This window comes from Sinocyclocheilus rhinocerous, unplaced genomic scaffold (assembly GCF_001515625.1).
Source record: "Sinocyclocheilus rhinocerous isolate Xijiao unplaced genomic scaffold, SAMN03320098_v1.1 scaffold90, whole genome shotgun sequence".
Lineage (NCBI taxonomy): Eukaryota > Metazoa > Chordata > Actinopteri > Cypriniformes > Cyprinidae > Sinocyclocheilus > Sinocyclocheilus rhinocerous.
Genome location: NW_015657969.1, coordinates 16,549 through 30,384, shown reverse-complemented (window position 1 = coordinate 30,384; position 13,836 = coordinate 16,549). Strand labels below are relative to the sequence as shown.

Genomic DNA, 13,836 nt, shown 5'->3' with positions numbered 1-13,836 from the left:
TATATATATATTACCTTAAACCGATTGGTGAAGAGCTCAAGTTTGGGGAAAAGCTCTCTGAGAGTCTGGAGAGTCTGAAGGGCCTTTAGACATTTGAGCCGAACTTCACCTTGCTGTAAATGATTAAATTTTAAACAATTTAAAAAAATCTAGATCAACAATATTTAATCTAGTATATATAATTTATGTTATGCTTGATAGTTATTAACACACAGATAAATAAATACATACTCTGTCATGTAGCGTCCAACCCACATACTTCAAGTAACTGTCATTGAGAAAAGCATCACTGTATAACTTCATCCAAACGCCAATCTCTTCTATGCAAATAGCTCTGATTTCCGCTATGGCATCCCTGAAAGAAATCAAGAGAACACAATATGAAATCCATAGGATTATGCAACATATTGACTAATTGGTTTCTAGACATTTGTGATTACTGGATAAGGATTTCTAAAAATCAGTTTGATTCTGACTAACTAATAAATCATTCAGACTATGATTAGTGAAATGGTTTGACTTTGACATTGAAAAGAACAATTTGCTCACAAATGGGTTTCTACCAAGCGGCAACCTCAATGGTTCTTAAAATTATTTTTATATATGAATTAATAATAACTCTTCTTTCCAATTATACAATATATATTTTTATATTATTATTATTCTATAATATAATAATTTTATTACTACATTATATTCTATTTAATAATGCTCTCTACTGTAATAATCCTCTCTAATGTAATAATGTAATATCATATAATATAATACAATATTTAACATAGCCATAGAGTCAAAGAATCTCAAAACATAAAGATTGCATAAAAAATACTTACTGCATTATATAGCTAATTTTGCCCTTCATGACAACTGTGAGGTGGGTGAATTTTTTTATTAGTCATCCGTTTAAATTATATCAAGCCTTTGAACCTACGGGTGACGTCACGGACACTACGTCCATGTTTTTATACAGTCTATGGTTTCTACCTGCTACTTGTATGCCACTCACCTGTAACGGTGAACAAAAATACCCTTGAAGATTGAGTTCATCATGTTCTCAATCTCATCTTGGTTTTCTTGTAGCTAGAAGATGAAATAAACAAGAAAACAGATTGAAAATCAAATTCATGAGACAGCAGAACAAAACTTGGAAGAAAAGGAAGCCATCTCACCTCTTTCCTCTTCTCCAGCAGCAGTTCCAGCTTCTCGTTGGCTCTTTTCCCTGCCACCTTATTCCGTTCGGCCTCATACTGCCTCTGTGTGTTATCCTGATTGATGCTCAGGTTCAGAGCAACATTTACCAGTGCTGTCATCAGTTTCATTGCTGCAGCAGAAACAAGACACGAGACAGAAATTAATAACTCATCTGCAGTATCGGGTATGACTTGAAGGTCAATGGAGAAGGACTGACCTGCCAGCGTGCTGGTGTGTCTGAAGGCTCGGACCTGTGAGTCTGAGAGCCCAGTGAGCAGAGAAATGACAGTGTCCATCATGTATTCATCATAGATGATGCTGTACTGGCACTGACGGATCAGAACCATGATGAACTCGCAAAAGTTATATCGGAATTTCTTCCATTGCGGCCCTGCCATTGTGAGAGGGTAGTCGCCACTGTCCTGGATTAGACGAGTAGAGAAATTCATTCATTCATTTACATTTAAGAATTCAGGTGGAAAAAATATGGTCAAAAATAATAACAAACCTCATCAAACTCCTCTGTCATCTTTCTGATAATTTCAGCGTTCTGCATGTTTCTGAACATCTCAATCCTTACAGTGCCTGTGATTGTTTTTGAAATAAATTAATACTTTTATTCAGCAAGTATGCATTGAAATTGATCAAAAGGCTTTTATAATGATACAAAAGACATCAAATAAATGATGTTCTTTTGAACCTTCTATTTATCATAGAATCCTGAAAAAAAAATGTACCATGGATTGCACAAAAATTAAGCAGCACAACTGTCAAACATTGATAAGAAGAAATGTTTCACCAAATCAGCATATTAGAATGAATTCCAAAGGATAATGTGACACTGAAGATTGGACTAATGGCCATCACAGGAATAAATTCCATTTTAAAATATATTAAAAATAGAACATTTTAAAAACTGCTATAAAATTTGACAATATCACAGTTTTACAGTATTTTGGAGCAAATAAATGCTTTTCAAAAACATTAAAAATGATAAAAAATAAAAATCTTACCAATCCCAAACTTTTAAATAGTAGAGTAACTGCAGATTCCTATCCGTATTTAAATCAGTTTTAATTAATCATGATTCTCGAAGCATCTAATTTTTTCATCAACAGCATATGAGCTTGGTGATTTAAGGGGCTGGTTGCCAAATCTTGTTTTCTGAGGCTGTACATAGGAATCAGGTGATAAGTTGAGTTTCACAATTGTGATTCCTCTGTAAATACATGTATTACCTTATTATTAATATAGATGTTTATTAATATATATGTTGGTGCATATAGATGTACCTAAATATAGATGTAATTTAATTTAAAATTACTTTGATACTTTGAAATTACTTTGATACACCCTAAATCCTATGATTGCAATTGACCATAATTCATAGCCTTAAAAAAAAAAAGCAACTTTGGAACTTTATTGAGAAATAAATGAGATAAATTACCTTTACAGCCAGAACAGTGAATGAAAAAGTTGATTAGATCTAGGAGTGCAAGGTCTCTGTCTTGCTTGTAAGCTTCAATCCAGTCATCAATGACGGACTGGAAACAAATGCAAAGAAAAACAACAGTCACTTAATTCCATCTCAAATAGACAGAAACAGACAGACAGACACTTGGCGTGTTGCGTTTTACCTGCATGGCACTTTTGCCTTGTTTGACCACCTCAAACAGAGTGCTGGGGTCTGTGCCTTCTCCATTCTGATGGGCCACTCCATTCGGCCTCCTCCCACCTTTATCAACCGGAGACCTTCGGGCCTTCTTACTAGCCGCCTGGCCAAAAAGAAAAAAGAAAAAAGAAAAGAGAGAGATCAGAAAGAGTGGCTGACACCATGCATTTAGGGTTAAAATGAATGCAATCAGTTGATCTGCTCAGCAGTGGTGGTCTTACTCCTTGTTTTCCAGGTCTGCCTCTCTTTTTCTTGCCCTTTCCCTCCCCAGAGTCATCCAGCTCACTGACGCTCATGCTCAGACTCACAGTGTCGCCTTGTCCGTCATTTGACGCGTCCCTGCACAGCGTAATGCAAATGCTTATTAACATTTTTGTGCACATTTATATTAGTGCCCATCATTTTAAAGTGTTTACTTACTGCAACACAGGAAAGTCTGAGTTGATCATGTTGTGTCTTCTGACAAAACTAGGAGACTTCTAAAGATGAATCACCCAGTGAGAACGTGAATGTTTGCGATTCTTCAGTTCAGGCCCAGAATGCTTCAGACCACATAACCTGAAAATTGAGAGAAAACAGAAGCTCAGATCAGTATGATATGAAGCATAATTACGTGCAGATAAATGCAAAACAGTACAAAACGCTTACTGAGCAGTAAAGCAATTTTGTACACAATATGACATATGCAGCTTGGTAACTGCCATTTATTCGATTTTATACATTTTTTTTTTATAAATGTAATAAAAAGTAAATTTCTATATTTAAATACTTTTTTAAATAATATAAAATAAAGAAAAAAATTGATACATAAAAATAAAACCAAAATTGCCATTTTAAAGCATAAAAAATAGTAACATCACATAGCCACTAGGGACAGCACAACCCATGATTTTCAATGAAACTATAATCTAGGATCAAAACCACAAAAATATGCAACAACTTCAAATGCAATCATAATGAATACTTATTTATTACAGCAAAATAACGTTTGTCTTAATCACTTGTACTTGAGGCAAAACAAACTTATATTACATTTGACAAAAGAAACACTGCCATTAGGGGGCATCCCAAGCATGGCTTTTCCCTGTTGCTGTGGAAACAGCAGAAACAGATGCAGATAGGATGGCTAAACACATTTATGTCAAGTTGAGATGGGATGTATACAGATCTAAATTAGATTAGACAATATCTGCGCTATTAGACAATATGAAAAGCAGATATTTCCATCTCAGTCTCATTTAGAAAATGCACTTGGATGCATCTTCACACATGATTTGATTTTAACCAACACAAGATGGCTCTCCACCCCCAGAGGAGACTTTCCACACTGTAGTAATAGATGTTTCTGTGGACATTGAGGATTCAAAATGCTTGAATCACCACACGTAACCGTGAAACAGACATATGGATGAAGTTCAACAGGAATGCAGGCTGGAATTCCCTACATACAGGGTTTTCAAGACCAAACTGCTGTCAGATGGTATTCTAAGTGGAAATAAGAAAATAAAACCCCTGACTTTGCATCTGTAACGCTCCCCCCCCTCCCCCATACAGATTTGGATATCTCAGTAAATATGGCCCAGGCCGAAACTCTGGGCTTGTGCTCCAGAAAAAGACTACGCAGTTTTGTCAAACTCAACAGCTGACCGTTACATAATCACACCTAAGACAAACAAATACAGATTAAAATGTTATTCTTGCACAAATTACTCTAGTTTGGCAGACATGCTATTTTTCTCTGAGGAGTAAGTGTTAAGTATAGTATGTACTGAGGGTAGAGCTCAGGAAAGAAAATGTCATTTACACCTCAGCGGTGAAGGCTGGTGACAGTGAAGAGAGCTGAATCCTTTTGGGAATACTAGAATATGAATGTCAATGTCAGCAATATATAATGGAGGAACATTCACAAGTTCAATGGCTCATGGTAAAAGATAATTTATTTCAAATGACTCTACTTCTAATATGAGCAGCCAATCTGAAACTATTTTCCAATCTTCTGGTATTTAAAGGTGCAGTGTGGAATTTTTGCAGCAGTAGAACTAAACTGAAAAAAAGATTGTTTCTACAAAAGGTTTTCCAAACTTGCTATTGTTATTACCAAACAGGTTGCCCCACCCTAAACTCACACAACCAAATGTCCTTTTATGGTCAGTCAGTCAAGATTGGCATCTTGGTAACACCCCCACGTAGCCATTTTAAGTCATACAAGTACACTTCCTGTTAATCAGATAAAAATAGATGAAAACATTCAAAACTAATATCAGTTTTTTAGCTAAAAATAACAACAACAACAACCACAACATACAATGCCTCTGTGAATGCCTGTTCTTTTAACCTGCATATTGAGTGTTACTATATCTACCATTTTTTATATTCCTATAATCATCATCTCCTCTTCATATAACGTCTCTAAAGCTCTCTGATTTCAGTTACAAATATCAAGAATATTATAGAATATCAAGATTTTGTAGAAACATTCCATTTACAGTCAGAAATGATTCATTTATTCTGCAATGATTATTCAGCAAAAGTGTCCAATAACATTGGAGTTATAAATAGGTGTTCAGATGACGGCTCTCATGAATCGACACAGCATGTTAAATAAAACAGTATGCAAGACCAGGCTACTTCGTCTCGTGTGAATGTACATTGGTTTTTGTCAAAAGTACTATTCTTTTTTTCATATAAATCTTTTTACTGAGAGAAAATTTACTTGAAACATAAGAGAAACCATTTACCTGAAAGAAACATGCATTGCATTTCTATTCAAAACATAAACCGAAGAGATATACAAAAGATCATATAGGGGTCAAGATGAATTGGTCCTCACGATGAGGTCAAATTGGAAAAAGAAGTGTAGATGTGGCCAGTAATGGCCTTGCACAGAACAACCCCTGGAAGCAACTCAATGGATCAGTGAATGTGCTAATGGGCCTGCAGCTTCTCATCGAGCTGATAGAGCAAGCAGCACAGATTCATTAGAGTCTGGGGACACACTATTAAATGGTTTGCAGCACCGTATGATGACAGTCAAATGAGGCTATTCTTGGCACTGGCTGGGTGAGATGCTTTAAAATCAGACCAATTATGTCCCTTTCCTTGCATCCGATAACTGGTTATTTTCACGTTTGTGCACAACAAATTTATTTCAAATCATTCTGGGCCCTGAACTAGTAATGGGGTTAAATGCGGAATAGACACTCTGAATCTCAGTATGCTTCAGTTTGGCTTACATCAGACCAAACTGCCCATTCTGAGTGCACAAACCTCTGATAGCTGCATCTGATGTCTAGCTTTTATGGTTTTGTTCGATCAAGCGTACCTCTTCATGCTTGTATTACATAATGACTTTCAAGTTAATCTCTTACTACAAAATGTATCATCTTTACCTCTTCAAGTACGCAAACATCACCAGAATAGATCCTATTAAAGTCGTTCCACAGAAAAAATGCTTTCAGAAATGCAACTATCTTACAGCAGCACACAACTAACAATGAGTACGTTTACATGGACAACAGTACTCCGATTTTAATACGATTAAGACAATACTCTGACTAAGAATCTACCATGTAAACAGAGATTTTTGATTACCTTTATCCGGCTAAAGTCATAATCGAAGTAAACAGAAATCGAATTAAGACATGTGGAGTATTCCTATTTTAGTCGCATTACTGAAGTGCAGTATAGACATAAACACCTTAATCACATTATTACCGCCGTGTAGGATTTTTCGCCGCATTTTGCGACAGGATACACACACGGCAGTGCTCAACCGTTTGACGGCAAATAAAAGAGCTTCAACACTGCCATCATCTGTATGCATGTTCAAATGGAATGGGGAAGTCGGGGCCTAATGGTTAGAGAGTCGGACTCGTAACCCAAAGGTTGCAGGTTCGAGTCTCGTACCGGCAGGGATTGTAGGTGGGGGGAGTGAATGTACAGCGCTCTCTCCCACCTTCAATACCACGACTGAGGTGCCCTTGAGCAAGGCACCGAACCCCCAACTGCCCCCCGGGTGCCGCAGAAAAAAAAAAAAGGCTGCCCACTGCTCCAGGTGTGTGTTCACGGTGTGTGTTCACTGCTGTGTGTGTGCACTTTGGATGGGATAAATGCAGAGCACTAATTCCGAGTATGGGTCACCACACTTAAAAAAATAAAATAATTAACTGCACTTGAAGCTTTCATAAAATTAAAAATGAAACACCCAAAACTGTACATGGCATCATCACAAAGACGAACTATATGTTTATATGTGAAATTCCGGAGGGAACGTCGGATGTCGTCACGTGGGGGCATAATGACGTTTGCCATTAATCGAACTATGTACTATAACATGTAAAGGAATATTCTAAAAGCAACTCTATCACCACAATCATAATATTGGCTTATTTAGAATAAGGTAAATAATTAGATTACTGATGTCCATGTAAACGTAGTCAGTGACAAGAAGCAATAAGTTATGGCTCAGATTTCAACTACCCTCGCTGACTCTTAATTAAAATGACTGAGAAAATGTGAAAATAAAAGATTTTTCTTTGAAAGTATTTTCTCCTCAGAACAGGTCTGGATGCAAAGATATATCAGTTACAACTTATAAAAATGTAACAAAATCGTTACACTTTACATCTGTTTTAAAGTTTAAATGTGTTCATTAGTGAATTAACATTTGTTTCTGAAGCTCAACATGTACATGATAGTGCTAACAATGTATATTTCATAGATTCAATCCCACTGCTAAAATGTACAGCATGAATGCACTATAAGTAGCTTTGCATTAAACTGTCTACAAAATTCATGAATGTAAACATTTCCTAATCATAACCACACAATAATCTTTATGTGCACCATTCCCTCTTTCCTTAGTAATTATTTATCCTGGTGTCAAAACTTAGCCTTTTTAACACTGTATATCTTGTATACTGAGATCAAATCTTTATCTATACGTGGGCTGGTTTAGAAGTGAAGGTTGTTTATTCAGATTAAATGAGAGTGGATTTATATCTCCCTTCATCTGTTCATCTCATAAACACTCGCGCTAAGGACAGACAGCAGTCTCTAATGATCTGTGAAACACTCAAAATAGCTTGACAATTGCCTTGAGAGGCTGTGAGAAAAGCAGCATTCGTTCTCGCTTTGTCTCGCAGACACTCATTCCCACCTCAGGCTTGAAAGAAACTCAGTGTTTTATAGATCAAAATCTGTCTGAAGACATCAGCGTAATCAAGGTCTTTTCAAGCCAGTGGGCCGCAGCGAGAGACATTACCAACACTGACTTTCTAAATAACGTAATTTCATCTGTCTTGTCAATGTGGAATTCAGCCTTTAGCTAGATGACATAAGATCTTGTAGATAAATTTAACATTGTTTGTTTAACCGCTAACACTCTTCCTACTAAAAATGCTCACTTAACACTGTTTTTAACACTGAAATGGCTTGAATTGCCAGACCTACATACAATCAGTGCCCATAGAATCTGAACAGCTGTTACTCAAAGTTCTAAACATTTCCTGCCACTTAAATTGGTTATTTATTACATATTTTGGATACCAATATGAGCAGTACACTTAGTTCTGTTTAACCATTTTTTACTACACTTAAATCCATTCCACAGATTTTACCCCAAATCTGTTTAGAAAATGTGGAAAAAGTAATGAACTAATTAGAATGTGATGGAAAATGATTAAATTGCGCAAACTACAGTGTTACATATTACAACTAAATATACAAAAAAAGAGAGAGAGAGAGAGAGAAAATGGTGCATGTAAATGCGGTGTAATAAGTATGCTATAAGTAACTAAACTTTGTCAAAATTTTACAATGGGTGTTTTAAACTATGATCTTTTCTATAGTAGAAAGCTTTGGCTTGACTAAGCTCAGATTCAGAGAAATCAGAGAATATCATGTCCAACTATTTATGAAACTTGTTTCAGGGTTAAAGTCAAAAATGAAAACTGTGTAATCTTTTACTCAGCCTCACATCATTCCAAACCTGCATGACTTTCTCAAAATATCTTCTTCTGTGTTCTACAGAAGAAAAAGCTTTTGGAACAACATGAGAGTGAGTAAATGATGAATGAATTTTCTAAAATTTTCTGGTGAACTATTCCTTTAATGTGTTTTGCCTTTTTAGGGTATACAGTCAATTCTAAAGTGCACTGTAAATTCCTCTCATACATAACGTGGTGTAGTCATGAGGTGCTAGTTCAAATTTAACATTTTTGCTTCTACAAAGTTTCATCTGCAGATATGGTCTTGTTTAGGGATCTGTGCCTTCGTGCATACGGACATCTGACTGCTAAGTAGTGATTGTGTTTCTCAGCAATAGTGTGCACCCTTAATTTACAGAGAAAAGAAGGTCAGGGAAAAATCTGTTGATGGAAAAATCTCCATACAAATTCTTTGTGCATTTTTTTTTTCTACTTGTTACTCTGCACTTTTTTTTAGAAAATGTTTATTTACTATTTATTCAAGTTTTTTAAGGTATCTAATATTTTGATACTTAATTTCCATGATCTAAATATTCTTAAAAATTAAAAGTTTGTTGTCATTTGGAAGTGTGTAGGCCTTCTTGCATTATTATGCTGTTACATTATGATTATATATTCAGTGGCATAAAATGGTCTTTAAAATGACAATAATATCGCTTATCGCAATTATTTCTGGGGCAATATATCGCACAACAAAAAGTTTTTATCGTGACAGGCCTACTTATTATGCTAAAAAAATATAGATATAGTCAACAAAATTTTGCTTTATGTAAGATTGTACAGCAGAACTAAACTATTCCATTATGTAAGATTGAACCGCATAACTAAACTATTGCATTCAGGTTTATACTGTCAGCAAATGTATTATTTAAACAAAAGAACATTTTATAAGCATATAAACTTGTCATGAACAGACATGTGCACAGTACTATTAACGAAAAGACCCTTTCAAACCTATGCATGTACTATCAGCCCCATCTGAAGGATTTCACAAACATTAAAAGCCCCTTCACATCAATATTCATAAAACTGCTTAGAAAAAAAAATCTACATCCACTTCTGTAATTAAAACTATTAATTCATCCCACAGGTGAAGTGATTTTTCTTATCTCTTAAAACAACATTCATTGATCTTAGTGTAACAGCCAATAAAATTCCAGGATAAGAATATATGACCGACAGTGAGGGTGTTTCCATGGCAACAACGGCCTCCTGGAATACATGTCACGCATCTAAATTGCTTGCCAAAAACACCCGCACTCAGGAGAGGGCATAATACTACAACAGAAAGGTGAAGTCACGCTAGTTTAATATTAATATGACTATCCGGGCATCATTTATTCCAATAAACATCTGTTTCAAGAAGGTTCGCTTCTGAAAATATTGGTAAAATAACCATTTAAAAACAACAAATGCATGTTTTTATCTTAGCATAACATGCATATATAGACACACACAGATACACAAACACTAAATAATGCAAAAAAGATGAATAACCAAAGGAGAAAGGTGATATCTTTGCTTGCATAATGCACTAAGGAGAGCTTTTCTCTCCGTATGTGGTTCTCCAGAGGGACAAAGCCAAGGACATCAATTGAAGCGGTCCTTAATAATATTTCTGCCTTATAGTTCACTCTATAAAGGTGAGAGATAATGAAATCAGCACATTTGAGCTGAGGCCTGCCAAGGAGTTGGTTTAAAACAAACTTCAAAGAAAAAGACTTTAAAGAAACTGAAAATCCTTCTTCTTCTTTTTTTTAATCTTACATTTAAGTTAGCTATAATGTACTTAAAGGTGGGATTTAGGCTTTGTTTTGAAGTCTATAATAAGTTCTCCAGGGATGAACCCTGGTCTATTGTGAAATCAACCATTTTACACTTTACACAACGCCTCCCTTGCCTATGCCAAGATGTATAGATAGAATTACAAACCACAGCCTTTATTTGATGTATTTAAAAAGCCATCAGATTCCTGGCAACAGTACAAACAGAAACACTTACACAGAATAAGACTAATGTACTTCTTGAGTAAATCCAATAAAATCTTTACAAATATCACTCTAACCCTCTGAGATTGATTAGACTTTTAGTTACTAAAACATTCAGCATTTAGAACAACAATTAAGTTATAAACATGTAACAGCTTTACTGTTTTATCAAGAGTGTGCGAGGCATGTAGATGGACAACATATCGAACACTAAAGTGTACGAAGCCGTTTATACCAATGTGGGTTTCTTCAATCAGCACAGACCTCGTCTAAAACCCTCATCACAATAGTCTCAGATCAAAGTGGTTTTTACGGTATTAGAAATTGTGAAGCTCTAATGTTACACTATTACTCATGTCTGCCATAACTTTATAAGAGTAAACAGAAAGAGTATGTACAAACCAAATAGAGTTGATGATTAAGGATAGATTTCTTTCACTTTGACCAATACATTTCCAAATCCTTTTCAGTCAATTACCGCATGAGGACTTTTAAAATGTTTCAAAAACAGACTGATTCGCAAATGCATAATTTAAACCAATTTGTGAACCAGGAATAAAATGATTTGAAAAGAACAATTTGGTAAAAATTTAGCAAATCTGCGGTTCTACTCTACCTAAGGGCAATTTCCAGTATATTAAACCTTTAAAATTTCATTCATTACATTAATTCCTATGATTTCTAGGCATGGAAAACCTTGAATTTCTTGATATTTTTCTTATTTCCAGATTTCCTTGATATTTCTATTTTATATTTTGTATGGAATATTGCATGTTAACCAAAGTAAGATATGGAACCTGTACAAATAAACAATATTCAAGTTATACAGCATTCAACTAAGTCAAACGATGTGATCTCTTAACTTAAGAGTACTTGATGCGCTGGCAAAATCTTCTCTCATTTTATAAATAAATAAACCACATTTCCTCAAAAAGCCTCAAGGTGTTGCACCATGGTTCAGTGCTGAATCAACTCTCAGAAAGTGCACAAACAACATTTGGATATCGCCTGTTCAGTGCTTACTCAGTTCTAGGATGAGAATTTACAGACACCTGCCAACATCTCACCTCAAAAAGCAGTATAATCTAAAGCAAATGATGTGTGTACAATACTTCATTGGAATACAAATAGAAAACTGATTGATGGGTCAACATGAGCTTTCAAATAAAGTCATATCGCATTCTTTGAGTCTGGATAGATGAACAGACTATCTGTGACAACTTGGTTAGCAAACAGTTCATTAGTTAGATTATATTTTACAAACATAGAATGAAGCAAGATGAATCATTACGTTTCCAAAGGGTCAGTAAACATGTTATGTTGTTCAATAAGTTATACACAACCATAACATCAAATATTGCGCCTCCAAGTGTTTATTGCTCGGTTTAAGTGATCAAAAAACAGATTTAGTCCTTGAACTATGTAACTTAAGTACTGTCTGAACTCCTCTTCTACTCATAAAAAACCCTTCATGAACTACCGGCTAAATTTGGACATTAATGTTTGTAAAGTTAGTAAGAGAAAACAACAAATGGATTATGAATGATTAAAAATACGTAAGTAACACTCCACACATTTTTCCTCTCAGATGTTTCACGTTAGTTAACCGAGTTATGTACGTTTCGGACCAAAAAGTTGAGCTGTTTATCTTTTACTGACCCACATTACTTAACCAACACCAACCTCCATCCCTCAAGTCTGTAAATACGGCATATTATTCGTGACAACTCGGGGAATTGTAGAAAACTTAGTAGTAACTACACAATCCGGACGTAACATTTCAAACGAGCAGCGACCCGCACGAGAGCCTCAGAGAACACCAGCAGTCTCGCGCGCCCGACTGAGTGTCTGTCTGTCCGCATGCATGGCGGCAGGAAGACATAAAAGTCACGCTCGTCCCTGCAATTACACATCAAAACACATGCACCTCAGCTTATTAAAATAATATAGCCACGAGTGAAAGGGAAGACAGTGCCACCAAGGCCAGGGGGCATGTACACGCACACACACTGTCCTTCGAGAATTGATCCCATCCCCCCTGCGCGCGCGCGCGCGCACACACACACACACACACACACACACACACCCTCTTGCATGTCCTCCATCTTTAATGCAAGCTCGATTTACGCAGTGAGCGCGCGCCCCACGGAAAGATTCAGACTCAATTGTCGCAAAACTCGTACAAACTCACCTCAACCGCTAAAAGGGGTCCTCCGGGACACGCCTCAGTAATAATTGGCGCGATTAATTCACCAAATAGTTTATGTTTTTATATTGTAAATTAGACCTGAAGCAGAACCGCGCCTTTCCTGAGAGAAGAAATCCTAAACTGCCATCTGGCGGCTTTTACCGCAACGAAATGGCGCGATGGGAGACTGATCTGAGGTCGCCTCCTGGTGGACAGAGGATCTTTTTACACAAAGCAAAAATAAAAGCCTTGTTTGGAAGAGATAAAGTTGACCGTGCTGAGGTTGCCTTTTGTATCACTCTTGATCATATGTGTTACTATAGGCATTTTTCCAAGCACATCAACAAAAATATACAGTAGCGTTACGCCCCCCCGTCGTTTTCTAAACGAAAATCCTCTTTGGTCTGTACCCAGACTTTCATTCATTCATAAATTATAGTAAGTTGTATTTTCTCCTTCTCTCTCTATATATTTTTTAGATTATTGATGATTTTTTTTCTTTCATTGCAATGAAATGTATTGCATTGTAACACTTTTAGAAATTCTTTTTAGTATGGGAACATTTCATAGAATGTTTACATGCAAAAAAAATACTAATTATACAAATTATATACAAACAAAAATAATTATTATATACAAAGTATTAAGACAAATTATAATTGTATTAACAGGACATCATTTGTAATTAGCAATATGAGGTATTTTTAAATGTAAACACATTTACATGTGTTATGCACAAAATTATTTTTGCATCAGTGTTTTTCAGCTGATTGGTCATGACCGAAAAATCACAAAATAAAAAAACAAACA

General features: G+C 35.7%; 1 protein-coding gene across 1 annotated transcript in view; it reads right to left on the bottom strand.

The window, feature by feature from the left end:
• Positions 1-13,195, bottom strand: part of LOC107721913 (cohesin subunit SA-1-like) — a 24,582-nt gene extending 11,387 nt beyond the window's left edge. Inside the window, exons 1-11 of the mRNA XM_016530130.1 lie at positions 13,030-13,195; positions 3,284-3,421; positions 3,085-3,202; positions 2,829-2,966; positions 2,639-2,735; positions 1,700-1,776; positions 1,409-1,613; positions 1,170-1,321; positions 1,007-1,080; positions 232-355; positions 15-113 (exon numbers count right to left, since the gene is read on the bottom strand). Of these exons, the coding sequence (XP_016385616.1) occupies positions 15-113; positions 232-355; positions 1,007-1,080; positions 1,170-1,321; positions 1,409-1,613; positions 1,700-1,776; positions 2,639-2,735; positions 2,829-2,966; positions 3,085-3,202; positions 3,284-3,312 (1,113 nt within the window). The 5' untranslated portion in view covers positions 3,313-3,421; positions 13,030-13,195. The remainder of the gene's footprint in view (positions 1-14; positions 114-231; positions 356-1,006; positions 1,081-1,169; positions 1,322-1,408; positions 1,614-1,699; positions 1,777-2,638; positions 2,736-2,828; positions 2,967-3,084; positions 3,203-3,283; positions 3,422-13,029) is intronic.
• Positions 13,196-13,836: the final 641 nt, after the last annotated feature.